Source organism: Pagrus pagrus (assembly GCF_965226575.1).
Source record: "Pagrus pagrus genome assembly, chromosome: 4".
In the NCBI taxonomy this organism is placed as follows: domain Eukaryota; kingdom Metazoa; phylum Chordata; class Actinopteri; order Spariformes; family Sparidae; genus Pagrus; species Pagrus pagrus.
The window spans coordinates 684714-700487 of NC_140188.1; the positions used below are offsets into that span (position 1 = coordinate 684714).

General features: G+C 43.8%; 2 protein-coding genes across 2 annotated transcripts; both read left to right on the plus strand.

Annotated features, from left to right (window-relative positions):
- Positions 1-1070: 1070 nt before the first annotated feature.
- LOC311255710 (olfactory receptor 52K1-like) lies at positions 1071-2018 on the plus strand (the record flags this gene model as incomplete). The annotated part of the gene is made up of 1 exon (XM_084350359.1): positions 1071-2018. The coding sequence occupies one exon, from the start codon at positions 1071-1073 to the stop codon at positions 2016-2018; it is 948 nt and encodes a 315-aa protein (XP_084206485.1).
- Positions 2019-11073: 9055 nt separating this feature from the next.
- LOC311255711 (olfactory receptor 52K1-like) lies at positions 11074-14109 on the plus strand (the record flags this gene model as incomplete). The annotated part of the gene is made up of 2 exons (XM_084350360.1): positions 11074-11100; positions 13114-14109. The coding sequence occupies exon 2, from the start codon at positions 13162-13164 to the stop codon at positions 14107-14109; it is 948 nt and encodes a 315-aa protein (XP_084206486.1). The 5' UTR covers positions 11074-11100; positions 13114-13161.
- Between the last annotated feature and the right edge of the window lie 1665 nt (positions 14110-15774).

The window sequence follows — 15774 nt, forward strand, 5'->3', positions numbered from 1 at the left end:
AATTAGACAGTGGTGGAAGTTTATCTCACCTCAGATTGTTTCATAGATTTTCTATATTGTTATATATTTATTCTGAGGATTTTATGTCTCACTGAACCTGGAATAAGTGGTTGAATCTTTGGATTAATTCCATTATGTTGTCAGTTCTCTCTTCAGTGTGAAACCAAACCCCCTGATGAGAGATGAGCCAGCGCCGCTTTCTGACAAGTTTGTTTGCCAAAATGTTTCATGCTGTTTATGTGTTGTTTTTCTCTTGTCATATATTTGTGGTTAAGCCCTTTTCAAAGTTCCCATGTAGCCAGAAGACAGACCCATGTTTAATATTAGGAAATGTAGTAAATGTACATTTATTTATTAAGTTGATAATCACAAATGTTCCTCAGAGGTCTTTACAAACTGCAAAACTACAGTTTGGGTCTTCCGTTATCGCAGTAGATGTGTTGGGTTTTTTGTTTATGTTTTTTATGCTCAGTAATAGACCAGATAATCGCGTTATTATTGCAGTGTTGTTTCCTAAACAGATGAAACCCCTCAAAAGGCCAATCAGCCATCTGTCAATGTGTGACAGTTATATTCACATATGATTAACGTCATTGTGTAGAACATTAAAATCACCATTATGTGATTTTTCAACTGATCATTATGCTCCTTTTTTCCACTTTGTTGTCAAACATTATCGATACAAAACATCTGTCACGTTTCAACTTACTATTATTATTTTATGTTGCTGATGTTATTTGTACACTTTTAATATCGTGCTTTTGTTTCTTCATATCATAATTCTATGTCTGGTTCAGTGATGTCAGTTCTGAATTGTTGGTCAAAGAATAGAGTTTTGTATGTTGTACAGTTACAGTACATCTGTCAAAGCAGGCTCCAGTCCTGTTGTTTGATTTCCATAATGGACCTGCTCGTTTGTTAACAGAAGAGTCATTTCTAAAGTTATTTTTTACTACTAGAAAGAAACAGATGCTCCACTGTGTTGTGAGGTTAAATGTTCAAATCTCCTTCTCTGTTTTCAGGCTGATTCAACTAAAACTCTGAACAAGGAGATTTTCTGAGGAGGGAGGATGGAGAACATCTCCTCACACAAACACTTCACCCTCGATGGGTTCAGTGAACTCGGAGCACTGAGGCCCGTCCTCTTCATCCCCTTCTTCATCATGTTCATTGTGTCACTGTCAGCCAACTCCCTGCTGCTGTACATCATCATTTCACAGAGGAGCCTCCACTCTCCGATGTGCATCCTCATGGCCGGCATGGCCTTTGTGGACCTGAGCCTCCCGCTGTTCTTTGTTCCCAACATGCTGCTGAGCTTCTTGTTTGACTGGAGGGGAATCTCTCTGATTGGCTGCCTGGTTCAGATGCACTTCATTCACTTTCTAGGAACTTTTCAGTCCACATTGCTCGTATGGATGGCACTGGACCGCTACTTTGCCATCTGCACACCCCTTTACTACCATGAACACATGGCTTTACCCAAATTCCTCAAGTTTATAATCCCGCTTGTGGTCAGAAATGTCCTCCTGGTCACACTGTTTGTGAGTCTGGCAGGAACATTGTCGTTCTGTGCTGGAAATGTGATGAACCACTGTTTCTGTGAGCACATGGCCTTAGTGGAGCTGGCCTGTGGAAGTACAGCCATCAACAACCTGGTGGGGTTACTGACAATTTTATTAACTCCAGTGGCAGACTTCATCTTTATTTCTGCCTCCTATGTGGTGATATTCAGCTCTGTGCTCAAGTCCAGCAGGTCAGGGGTCAAAGCGCTTCACACCTGCATCACCCACATCGTGGTCATCACTGTCAGCTTGACCATTGCACTTGTTGCCTTCCTGTCTTACCGGATCAGAAACGGTCTTCCTGCAGCCATTTGGGTGTTTACCAGCACCATGTATCTGCTGTTCCCGAGCTGTTTCAACCCGATCATTTATGGGATCAGAACCACTGAGATCCGACAGCAGATCCTGAAGACACTGACATGCTGTCGCTTTGTTCGAACTGTGCCTCATTCATAAGAATCTGTAATGTAAAATGACTCTATAATATTGAAATCCATTTCTTTGAGGAAAGCCAAACAAAAATTGAAAGTTCCTAATGACAAAAATGAAGACACTCGTGGTACGTCAGAAATTATTGATTCATTGATTTATTCAACCTTTGTTTAGATAAAGTTCAAATTGAGGATGACACATCAGACATCGCTGTGACTGAGTGGGATTACTCTTCCTGGTTCTGTTGCTACCCTGGAATTGGTCGCACTCTCAGTCTCTCCTTAAGCGGGACTTCTGATTTCCTAATGTGGCGGCTGATACTTGAGCTTTCATCCGAGATGCTTCAGGGGCTCTTGTCTCTTGCCTGTTCTGCCTCTGGTTTCACATTGTCTTTGACTGTGTTTCTGGTCTTCTTCCCTCTGAGGGTAACACAGTCAACCTCACCATCTGCCTTTTTCGCCCTTCCAAGGCGCCACTTGTCTGGGAAACATTTTGCCAACTCTCAGTGCCCCTGTCAGCCTCTTGTCTTAATTTCACCCCCAGACCAATGGCCAAACGAGGGGACCAACCAGGACCCCTCCTTGAGCACTCAGTTAGCCTGGGTTGAGTATGCACATCATTATCTCCCCTCTTCTTTTTCCTGGCATGTCCCCTTTAAGAGCTCTCTAGGCTACCAACAGCCACTGTTCCCAGCCCAAGAGGGAGAGATTTCTGTGCCCTCCGTCCAGATCCACCTTTGGTGCTGTCACAAATGTGGAGAAAGGCTTGTGCTGTCTTGCTCAGAACAGCTGCCAACAACAAGCGCATTGCAGACCACAACTGGATCCAGCCTCCAACTACGTCCCAGAAACTCTAAGAAACTCTCATGTCGTTTCATTGGTCCATTTGAGATGGAAAGAATCATTAATCCAGATACAGTTACTGAAGTTATCCAGGACCGGGAGCCACCCATCTTTCCATGTTTCTCAGCTGAAGCCAGAGTCTTTCAGCCATTTGTGTCTTCCTACCAGTCACCCTCTACATGACCAGATCATTGATGACCATCCTGCTTATAATTGAACATGCGCTGCCTGCGGCCGGGGTCTACAGTACTTGGTGAAATGGAAAGGTTATGGTCCTGAGAAACGCTGTGGAGTCCACACTCCCACGTCTTGGACTCAACCCTGATGAGGGTCTTTCATCCTAGGCATCTGGACAACCTGGTCGCCTGGAGGCTCCTGTTGGGGGGGCAGGGGGTTAATATAATGGTCCTACATTGACCCATGTGGTTCTGTGTATATTGAATTATGTGTGACATGAAGAGTCTTACTTCTATGTCTGAATAACATATATTTGGTGGTGTTTACATTTAAGACTGATTTCAAATTAAAGAGTGCCAGTTTGTTAGATGATCTGTGGGATTTCAGTCTCAGTGAAGAACTCCATCATCTGCATAAAGATGGGTGTTACACTTTGTTATGGATAATGTGATATTGTTAATATAAACTGTAAACAAGACAGGAGGCAGTGAACAATTTTCTGCACAGCAAAGAAGTCAGTGTCTCAGAATTGAAGTAGAATAAATTTATTTTGAACATGTTAAAGGAGCAAGTAAGAAAAAAACACAAGTATAATACAAATATAATACAATAATAAACAAACCATTACCACAACCTTTACCTGCTCTCACACAGCCGTTTCTGATGAACAATGACCATGATGCATTATAAGCATACAGTAACAGAGCGGGTACACAATTCAAATTAATCCTGGGTCAAAGAGGTGCTTAAAACAGCAGAGATAAAGGTATAATGGCATGTAATGACAAGACTCATGTTACACCTGTAACCATTTAATCATGGGCAGCTCTGGTAGCATCTAATGTGCCCACATCATTCATCTGGTTATATTCACTGAATCAATTCCCCCGATTGTGTTCTACATTACAACATACACGAAACGTTTTCTCAATAAAATACAAAATCAACACACAGCCAAATCTGTCATAGCTGAGGCTTACTGTTAGCTTTCTAGCTAATGTTTGACAAAAAAACAAAGAGACACATTTACTGTACGTACCTTTCTTTGTGGGTTCTGTAGTGACGGACGAAGATGGATGTAGTAGTTGTCACTGATTTTTGACCTGCTGATCTCACACACCGATCTTCTCTTCATCAACTGTGAAAGATGTTGGATGGATGGCGGCGGCACAGACGCAGCGGCTCGCAGCTCCGTTTTTTTTCTTTTTCTTTTGTGTGTTTCGCATGTCTTTTCGCTCACAAGCCACGTCTACAGTCGCCAGGAGCTACTGGACATAGGTCATAGCATCAGATCGACAATATCAGTAGAGTCGAGCTGATCTTACGACATTCCAAACGCCATAGCGAGGTCACAGGGTGCTCCGTGGATTGTTGTCGGTGCCGGCAGGCGGCGGAGGCGGCGAAGAGAGAGGAAGCAGATGCGAGGCTGTCGGTCTGGATTACTAGCCAGACTGAGGAGAAACCCACACAAGCCTCCCCTCCCGAGTATGTTTTTCACCAACGCACGATCCTTGATCCACAAAATGGATGAGTTGGAACTACTCATTGAGGGTAATCGATATGTTCGAGACTGCTGTGTTTTGATCATATCTGAAACCTGGCTTCACCCGCTGATGCCCGACGTCGCCGTGCAGCTAGCAGGCCGCTCCATGCACCAATGGGACCACAACAGAGACTCCGGTAAGAGCAGAGATGGTGGACTGTGTATTGACGTGCACAACGACTGGTCTAAAAACAACGTAGTCACCCATACACATTGCGGACATAGAGTTCATTTCTATTAAAGCCCGTCCTTTTTTTCTGCCCAGAGAGCTAACAGTCATGCTAATCACGGCTGTTTACATACCACCCGTTGCTAACACTAGCATAGCTCTCTCGCTATTGTCAGACACAATAAACAAACTACAGCGGTCTCACCCCGACGGCGTGCACATTGTTGCAGGAGACTTTAACCAGGCAAACCTGAAGTCTGTCCTGCCTAAATTCAACCAACATGTAAGTTGTACTACTGGAGAGGAAAACACTTTAGATCATGTTTACACAAACATTAAACATGCATACAGAGCCATACAACTCCCACACTTAGGCCAGTCAGACCACCTCTCTCTGCTCCTTACCCCTGCATACACACCTCTAAGAAGAAGCACAACTCCAGTGACCAAGACCATCACGACCTGACCTGAAGATGCGCTTCCTCAACTACAGCAATGTTTCCAGCACACTGAATGGAGTGTCTTTGAACATCAGGACCTGACCGTACATACAGAGGCTGTACTATCCTACATCAAGTTCTGTATGGGGAATGTAACAGTGGATAAACGCATCCGAGTGTTCCCCAATCAGAAGCCCTGGTTGAACAGCCAGGTCAAGACACTCCTCAAAGACCGAAACACCGCCTTCAGGTCTGGAAACAGAACTATACAGTACTGCCAGAGCTGACCTGAAGAGAGGAATCAGGAAAGCAAAAGCAGAGCACAGACAGAGGATTGAAAACCACCTCTCCAACAACAACCCTCGGCAGGTGTGGCAGGGAACCCAGCAGATTACCAACTTCAGGGGACAGACCAACACAGGCGTGGACTCGAGCATCGCACTAGCAGAGGAGCTGAACTCCTTCTTCGCACGCTTCGAGACCCCTGCCCAACAGTCTGCAGCCACACCACCCCAGCCCCATCCAGCTTCCAGCTCCCAACCACTGACTGTGCAGGCACAGGAGGTGGAACAGATGCTAAGCAGGGTGAACCCCAGGAAAGCTTCTGGACCTGACGGTGTTCTGGGGAAGGTGCTCAGGGTCTGCGCTGCACAACTCTCGCAGGTCTTCACCACAATCTTCAACCTCTCCCTGACACAGTCCACCATCCCAGCTTGCCTGAAGTCTGCTACCATCATCCCAGTACCGAAGAAATCAACCACCGTCAGCCTCAAGGACTACCGCCCAGTTGCACTCACACCCATCATCACCAAGTGCCTGGAACGGCTGGTCCTAAATCACATCAGGACCTGCCTCCCTCCCTCCTTTGACCCTCACCAGTTCGCTTACAGAGCGAACAGGTCGACAGAGGACGCAATAGCCATCACACTCCACACCACGCTGAGCCACCTGAAACACTGGGAGAGCTACGTCAGGATGCTCTTCATTGACTGCAGCTCAGACCTGGGACTCCCCCCACTCACCTGCTCCTGGATTAAGGACTTCCTCACAAACCGACCCCAGACAGTCAAACTGGGACACCACCTCTCCTCCACCCGGACACTGAGCACGGGCTCCCCACAGGGATGTGTGCTGAGCCCGCTGCTCTACACTCTCTACACCATAGACCAGGGCTATTCAACTTCAATAGCAAGTGGGCCGAATATGAAAATCACTGGGGGTTCGTGGGCCACACAGAATATTTGTCAACTAATGGCTAAAAAATAACTCTTGATGATAATAGATATTATATTAGTATGAACGAATGACACATATCCATTTTCTTTAACTCTAATATCCTTATTTCACATAAGGAGCTTTTTAACCAAGGTCCATATTTATATTTTGCTACATTCAAGATGAACAAAACAAAGCCATCAGACCAAAAATAAATGGACTGTTCACAACATAACATGACATAAACAATTCCAAACATAGCAGGTCCATACCCACAGTCAAATGTATTAGAGCTGAACAGTAAAACAGACAAAATAATAAACATAAAACAAAGCTGTTGTCACAGAGACAGCATCACATGCCTCATGTGATGTAAAATTAGCATACATCACACTGCTGTCATTTTGAGCCTGTTCAAGTTAATGGGAAAAAATACACTGCCTTGACTTTGCTATTTCAACATAGTTTGGCTCATAGGTAGTAAGGGCAATCCTAAGACACTCATGCAACTCCTCATTGGTCATGGAGCAACGTGCCTTTGTTTTGATGGCATTCATATGAGAAAAGCTAGACTCACACGTATAAGTGGACCCAAACATTGTCAGTATTAGCAAGGCCACTTTCCTTGTTGTGGGGTACTGATATTGGTTAACATGGTTAGACCAAAAGTTCTCTGCACCCTCAGACTGCAAGTGCTGTTTTAAAGCAAAGGAGGATTGCATATCAACCATTTCCATCTGAGAGATGCTCTCATCAATAGAAGACATTACCTCTTTTGCTTTTGCACAGAAGTCTGCTTCAGGTTTGATAGAAAAGGGGTCACGAGCAAAGTGCAATACTTCAATGGGAATGTTGAACCCTTGGAATCTCTCTGTAAAGTTCTCAGTCAGTTTTGTCATGAAATCTGTCATGACGGGTGTTATCCGTGCCTCGGGTGCTGTGTTCATGAATGCACGCAGTCGTGGAAAGTGCAGCAATCCTGTTGCAGTTAGGTCTGTTGTGAAAATTGTAAGCTTTGTCTTGAAAGCACAAAGCTTCTCAACCAAATCAGCAATAGACTTTTCTCGTCCTTGCAGTTCAAGATTCAGAGTGTTCAAGTGTCTAAAAATGTCACACAGAAAGTACACTTCTGCCATGAACTGTTCATCCAGCATGCGCTCCAGGAGGTTTGCTGCCCGTTTGTGTTTACACACACGAAGGAAAGACACAATCTCCTGGTGGAGCTCACAGAAACGGTCCAGAACATTTCCCTTGCTTAGCCACCTGACATCGTTATGAACAAGCAAGTCCGTGTGTTCCGCAAACATGTCGGCAAGCATCATACGGAAAAGGTGGTGTTGTAGGCTGGAGGTTGAGCGGATGAAATTCACAATGTTCATGACGGTGTCCATGGTGTTTTTCAGATCACCGCTCAGCTTTGCACACAACACAGACTGATGAATGATGCAGTGTAAAAACTGCATATGTGGGGCTACGGTTGATAGCCTCGCCACCAGCCCTTGTAATCTACCAATCATGGCTGGAGCGCCATCGGTAACCAAAAGGCAAACTTTCTGTAAATCCAGCTCACGCTCGTTCAAAAATGCGACAATCTTTTGAAACATCACCTCACCTGTTGTGTGTCCGTCCAACGGAATAAGCCCCAAAAGTTCTTCTCTAAAGCGCACTCCATCGTGAAATCTGACATAGATGCATAGCTGAGCCATGTCAGTACAGTCGGTTGATTCATCCACAGCGATAGACATCACATCAGCTTTTTTGAGGCTTTCCAAAAGCTTCCTTGAGACATCCTTTGCGAGTAATTCCACTCTGCGAAGAGTTGATGTGTCCGAGAGAGGCACTTTTTTAATGGATGAGGTGACGCTTTCCTTCAGTTTTTCATCAATAACCACTTCATCTATGACAGCAAGCATACAGTCTTTAACCGTCTCTGCCTCAGTAAAAGGCGAGCCGTGATTTGACTTGTAGTGCCTCTTCACGTTGCATTCTTTCATGACAGATATGCATTCGTTGCACAGTAAGCAGACCAGTTTATTACTTGTTGCGGCAGGCAAAACAAATAAATATTTGTCCGTCCATTCGCCCTTGAACTGGCGGTTTTCCAAATCAATTTTTCGTTTTTTGGGTTTTGAGAGCGACATGTTGCAAAGCGGTGTGAGCTTAGCTGACTCTGACCTCTTCATCTCTAACCTGCGAGCTGAGTGCAAGTGCAGAGCGAGTGTAGCAACCAATCACAGCACATGCCTGTCCAGCACGTAGGTGCGTAGTATTGCGTGACATAGATATTTTTGAGTCAGCTCAGAGCTATCGGTATACCATAATTTTATTATATCACACGAATCACACACCGTGATTTACTGGCAGTCTTGCGGGCCATAAAAAAATTAAAAAGGGCCGTATCCGGACTGCGGGCCGATAGTCGAATAGGCCTGCCATAGACTATAGACCCGCCCACTCCAGTAACACCATCGTTAAGTTCGCAGACTACACGACGGTGGTGGGACTGATCACGGGGGCAGATGAGTCTGCCTACAGGGACGAGGTCCTGAAACTGTCTGAATGGTGCTCAGCAAACAACCTGTCTCTGAACACCACAAAGACCAAAGAAATCATCCTGGACTTCAGGAAACACAGGACAGATCCATCTCCCCTCTACATACACAGCGACTGCGTGGAGAGAGCCTTCACCTTCCTGGGCACCGTGATCTCTGCTAACCTTTCCTGGTCTGCAAACACCTCAGCTGTCGTCAAGAAGGCACAGCAGCGTCTGCACTCCCTGAGAGGAAAAGTAACATTTGCGAGAAGCTGCTGGTGACTTTCTACCGCTCTACCATCGAGGGCATCTTAACCTACTGCATCACGGTGTGGTTCTCCCACTGCACCGAGGCAGATAGGAAGAGTCTCCAGAGAGTGGTCAGGACAGCACAGAAGATCATCGGATGCCCCCTCCCTTCCCTCAAAGACATTACACATCCCGCTGCCTCAGCAGAGCAGAGGCAATCACAAGAGACAGCACCCATCCTGCACATCACCTGTTCTACCTGTTACCCTCCAGCAGGCGCTACAGGTCCATCAAAACCAGAACAGACTCAGGAACAGCTTCTTTCCACAAGCCATCACTGCACTGAACACAAACGGGCACTGACATTGACACACACGCACACGCACACACACACACACACACACACGCACGCACGCACGCACGCACGCACGCACGCACGCACGCACACACACACACACACACACACACACCACCCAAGGACAATGTGCAATATTGCAAAGACTATTTTACTGTACATACTTACAACCTGCACCACTGCAAATATTTATTTATATTTTTACACTTACATTGCACTACTTGCCTTGTACTTTTTACTTACTTGCCTTGTACTTTTTACTTTATTTTATGTTTGTGTGAAATACTCGGATGCTGCTAGAATTTCGGTGTACGCTTGTGCAATGACAATAAAAGGTTTCTGATTCTGAACAATCCTAGAAACCAAGTTTTATTATTTTGATGAAGGTCTTCCATGATATCTGCTTCATGTGTTAGCAGACTGCTGCTTCCTAGTTGGTTGCCTGGTTTGCGCACATTGTACTGAAAATCAGCCAATCATGTTCAAGGAAAAAGAAGCAACTTCTGAATATTGCAAAGTGTGCAAATATTAGATTTTTAAAAGTCAAGTCACCTATTTGTATTCTAAGTTAAGTCTCAAGTCATTATTATCAAGTCAGAGTCAAGTTGAGTCTTTATCAGTGTTAGCCAAGCAGGTCTCAAGTCCTCAAATGTTCGGCTCAACTATGACTTGGGTCAAGTCATGTAATAATTATATTACTGGCACAACTTGAGGTAATGATTTCGTTCATCTGCGTGTACTTTCACACAGAAGCATTGCTGCTAATCTGCCAGTAACACAGTGGGTGCTGCTCCATAACTGACTGCAGGACCAACAACAACTTCACCTCAGAGAAGTTATAAGCTTCTGGGGTTACCCTTTTTACAAGATCATGTCTGCTGTATATTATGAATTGAAATTGTATTTTGTATTTTAAAATGATTTGTAAAATAAAACAAACCTTGAACCTTGAAGATAAAAAATTATCTGAGTGAAATTTAGTAAATGTAAGGGAAGAATTGTCAGAACAAATTACAAATCCGTGCATACAAGGTAGCAACAACTCTGACGTTGAGTCATTCAGACTCTGTTCTGTCTTTCTTGCTTTGCTGGAAATAACTTTTTAACTTTTCCTGACTTTGTTAGTTTTTTGATTGCATGACACTGTGGTGACTTTCAGTCCAACTTCTCTGTCTCTTCAACCAATGGTAGCATCAGACGGAGGATATAAAAGTGCTGACTCAGTGTTCAGTAGGGACAGGTGGATGGAGGAGAGTCAACAGCTGCAGACAGGACACGTTAAGTGATGAACTCCTGAACACCAACTACAGGTGAAACCTGCTGAACTGTGAACAGCTCGTCAGGTTATATTTGAGTCCTGAAATCTGAATTTCTTCAACAATCAGACAGTTCAATTCAGATTGTTTCAGATAATTTCTATACTGCTATATATTTAGATTCCTGTTCTTTTGTCTGTCTCACTAAACCTGAAACAAGTTAGATTATGACTGAACTGGCTGAATCTTTGGATTAATTGTCAGTTCTCTCTTCAGTGTGAAACCAAACCCCCTGAGGAGAGATGAGCCAGCTCTGCTTTTTGTCAGGTTTGTTTGCCAAAATGTTTCATGCTGTTGATGTGTTGTTTTTCTCTTTGTATATATTTGCTGTCGAGCCCTTTCAAAGTTCACATGTAGCCAGAACACAGACTTACTGTTAAACATTAAGAAATGTGGTAAATGTTGCTGTGTTTAAAGTCGGCGTAGTTTCTGAGCACAACTGTTTTAGCATCAAGTCAGATTGATATAAAAAGCTGAAAATCACCGATTTTCCTCACAGGTACAACATTCAACAGCCTGTATGCTTTGACCCTGGATTAAGATCAAGATAAAGTCCTCTGTATGTCGTCTCCACAGAGCAGACAGCTGGATCCAGACTGGAATGACGTGTAGAGAAAGATTATCAGAAAAAACAATGTGGCCCAAGAAGCTGCAGATCAGGCAGCATCACCCAATGATACAGCCCATAATTACAAGATAATTATAACAAGTTTGGGTTTATGTTATCACAGTTACTATATCCAGATATGTCCAAAATCTTGGCAGATGTTATCACATTCTTGTTCCTTAGTTTCCTTACAGTAAGCAACTTGTTTCAGCTGATCTTTGGGTCAAATAAACATTTGCAAAGTATAATGTTAATCCAAAATGGTGCTGAAGTCCTACAAGTGTCTTTCTTTGAACAAGAGAAGCACTATCTTTACAGATTGGCTTTACTTATTCACAAGAAAACAAACACTGAATATTGCTGATATAAGGTTATCAGTCTTAAAAATGGGACAGACTTAAATACATTACTTAAATTGTTTTTTTACCTTTTTAAAATGTTTTTAAACTCACTATTAGATGAGATGATTATGTAAGTTAAACATCAAAAGGCCCTTCAGTTATGTGTCTGTTTTTATATAACAGTTCACATATAATAAAAGACATTGGGTACTAGGGCCTACGTTAAAAATGATCTGATTGTCAATAATTAAATTATTGGATGATTGTGATAATTGAACGAGAAGACATGAACCAGTCATAATGTTTTCATGAATTGTACTGATGGTCAAAGAATGCAGTGATGTATGTTCCTCTGAGACAAACTTGTAAGTATATGTGACTTTAAGTTATATGAATTTAATTAACTTAGTAAATTTGATTTAATTGTTTGCTGGATACCAGAGAGTGAAAGCTGGCTCCAGTCGTGTGGTTTGAATTTTGGCGGTGGACCTGCTCTTTTGTTTTATAAGATGATTATTTCTAAAGTTGATTTGTACAACTTGAAGGCATCTTACACAAACATACTATGATCAGCCACAAGTGAAAAATGTTGATAATCTCTTTATAATGCATTGCTCTGCTGGTTCTGCCATTAATGTTAATGCAAACGCCGTTGCAGACCAAATACACCCCCTCATGGTAGCTTCACTCTGCCATGCCACAACAGCTGCTCAGGGATGGCTCGGGGAACATGCCAAAGAGCTCAAGGCGATGATAATCTGGCTTCAAAATTTTGATTCCAATCAGACTGAGCATACGTGGGACGTGCTGGAACAAGTCCTATCTATGGAGGCCCCACAGTGGATTGGGTTTTTCTTGACCCATGGAGGTATGGACACGGGCATCGGGGGGTATTTTGTGGTGTTTCTCATTAGGGCAATGGGAACAGATTATTTGACCTGTGTGTTGTGAGGTCAGGCCTCCAATTTTCAGACTTGTTCTGGCTTGCTCATGGATGTTTGATCGGATTAAGGTCTTGGGAATTTGGAGACTACTCATTCAGTTTATTTTACGTTACTCAGGCCATTCCTGAGCAGTTTTTGCCGTGTTGAAGGGTGATTATCATACTGGGGGTCCACTGTCATGAGGCAGAGCACTCAGTCTGCAAGAGTGTTTGGGTCGAATGCCAGGCCAGGAGTCAAGGTTTCCCAGCAGAACATTGCTCTGTAGTTAGATGATCAGTCTTATTCACTTCACCGGTTAGTACTTTTGGTGTTGTTGCTGATCATTGATGTACATTGGAGTAGTTCGGAAATTAGATGTTCAAATCATTTGGTCTCTCTCTGTTTTCAGGCTGATTCAACTGAAACTCTGAACAAGGAGGTTTTCTGAGGAGGGAGGATGGAGAACATCTCTTCACACAAACACTTCACCCTCGATGGGTTCAGTGAACTCGGAGCACTGAGGCCCGTCCTCTTCATCCCCTTCTTCATCATGTTCATTGTGTCACTGTCGGCCAACTCCCTGCTGCTGTACGTCGTCATTTCACAGAGGAGCCTCCACTCTCCGATGTGCATCCTCATGGCCGGCATGGCCTTTGTGGACCTGAGCTACCCGCTGTTCTTCGTCCCCAACATGCTGCTGAGCTTCTTGTTTGACTGGAGGGGGATCTCTCTGATTGGCTGCCTGGTTCAGATGCACTTCATTCATTTTATTGCATCTTTTCATTCTACGTTTCTTGTATGGATGGCACTGGACCGCTACTTTGCCATCTGCACACCCCTTTACTACCATGAACACATGGCTTTACCCAAATTCCTCAAGTTTATAATCCCGCTTGTGGTCAGAAATGTCCTCCTGGTCACACTGTTTGTGAGTCTGGCAGGAACATTGTCGTTCTGTGCTGGAAATGTGATGAACCACTGTTTCTGTGAGCACATGGCCTTAGTGGAGCTGGCCTGTGGAAGTACAGCCATCAACAACCTGGTGGGGTTACTGACAATTTTCCTCAATCCAGTGGCAGACTTCATCTTTATTTCTGCCTCCTATGTGGTGATATTCAGCTCTGTGCTCAAGTCCGGCAGGTCAGGGGTCAAAGCGCTTCACACCTGCATCACCCACATCGTGGTCATGATCGTAAGCCTGACTGTCGCTCTTGTTGCTCTCCTGTCGTACCGGATCAGAAATGGTCTTCCTGCGGGTGTTCGTGTTTTCTGCAGCATCATGTATCTGCTGTTCCCGAGCTGTTTCAACCCGATCATTTATGGGATCAGAACCACTGAGATCCGACAGCACATCCTGAAGATGCTAATGTGCTGTCGCTTTGTCCAGATTGTGCCCCATTCGTAAGAAATAATTTATCTTTGTATAGTTTCTGTAACTTATTTGGGAGCCCGTTTCCATTAGAAAAGCAAAATATAATAATTATAATAATTATAATAATAATCATAGGCTTTACATAATCATATTAAAATATGAATCAAAAGTTATGAAGGAGTTGCGTTCTTGAGCCAGACCTGCAAGGGGAGCTTGCCAGGAGTCTGGGGCTGGGCACAGGAACATACATGGTGGCAGGCCACCTTAGGCCAAAGGTCGATGCTTGATTTTATGTTCATATCATCAGAATGAGTAAGGAGGATGAACTGGGAACTGTCCGTTGGGTCTTCAGCTCCCACCTTCAGAAGAGTTTTTGTGCATCCTAGGGGAGGTTGGGGACATGGACACATCTGAGAGGGTCATGCTCAAGGTTTCCATTGTAGAGGCAACATGCTGTGTTCAGAAGGTCATTGATCCATGTTTGGCAGCAACCCAAGAACCCGCACTGGACAATGGCGGTGAGGGAAGCTGTCAAGCTGTAAAGGGAGGGGAAGAAACTTCATGAAAGCCATTCTAGGGATGGGTGTTGCAAATTAGTATCTTTCATAAACACTGTGATACGTTGGAAAGCTATTTGTTTGTTGATGTATGTTATACCTGTTCCTCAAATCAAATAAACCATCAACAATAAATAACTAAATAAAATAAGGAAGCATTTTAAGCTTATTTGGCCCAGAGGTCTCTTGAAGCAGCGGACAGGAACCGGTAGGCCAGAAGGGTTGCAGCTTCAGCAGTCACTGAAGAAAAACTTGGGTGTGGGAGGAGCTTTGGAGGAGGACTTTCAGTTTGCCTAAAGGAAGTTCTGGCAAACCCTCTGGCAACTCAGGAAGAGAAAGCAGGTCTTGGCCCAGGCTGTGGAAAAGATTATTTCAGAGTGCCGGATTGTCGAACCTGGGATTAAGGAGAAACAATACAGATTTCATCCATTTGGGTCTATGGCTCATATAACCAAAGTTAGAGCTGTTTCTGTTTACTCTGCACAAAGTTAAACACATTTCCAATGGGTGTTGGAATCTTTCAGGGCTGTCCCTTGATTTTTTGCCTCTGGCCTGAGTTAGCATTTATTCGTTGGCAGATGTAAATATAGGCTAGAGGCCAACAATCAGAATGCAGATGGCGACTGTTTGATGGTGTTTATGTACTGTAATTATCCCACCTCTGCTCCACTGGCCCTGAATCACCCCATAAACCTTCAGTGACTCTCCATTTTAGAATGACAATCACCCTTTCCTGGGTATTTTGAACCAGTGACAGGACCCTTCTTCAGTCATCCGCATTGCCATATTCATATATGTGTGAATATATCCTTTAAATAAGGATATGACTCGCTCAACTTTAAGGGAACGATTTCAATCATTTCACTTTAACACTGAAACACATCTGCCAGTGGGTGCTGCTCACTAACTAACCACAGGACCAACAACATTTTTTCTAAAAATGATTAAATTCAAGGAATGAATTGTCAGTTTGAGGGAACAAATTAAATCTGTGCACACAAGGTAGCAACAACTCTGACGTTGAGTCATTCAGTCTTCGTTCTGTCTTTTTACCTTACTGGGAAGAACTTTTTAACTTTTCCTGACTTTGTTGGTTTTTTGATTGCATGACACTGTGGTGACTTTCAGTCCAACTTCTCTG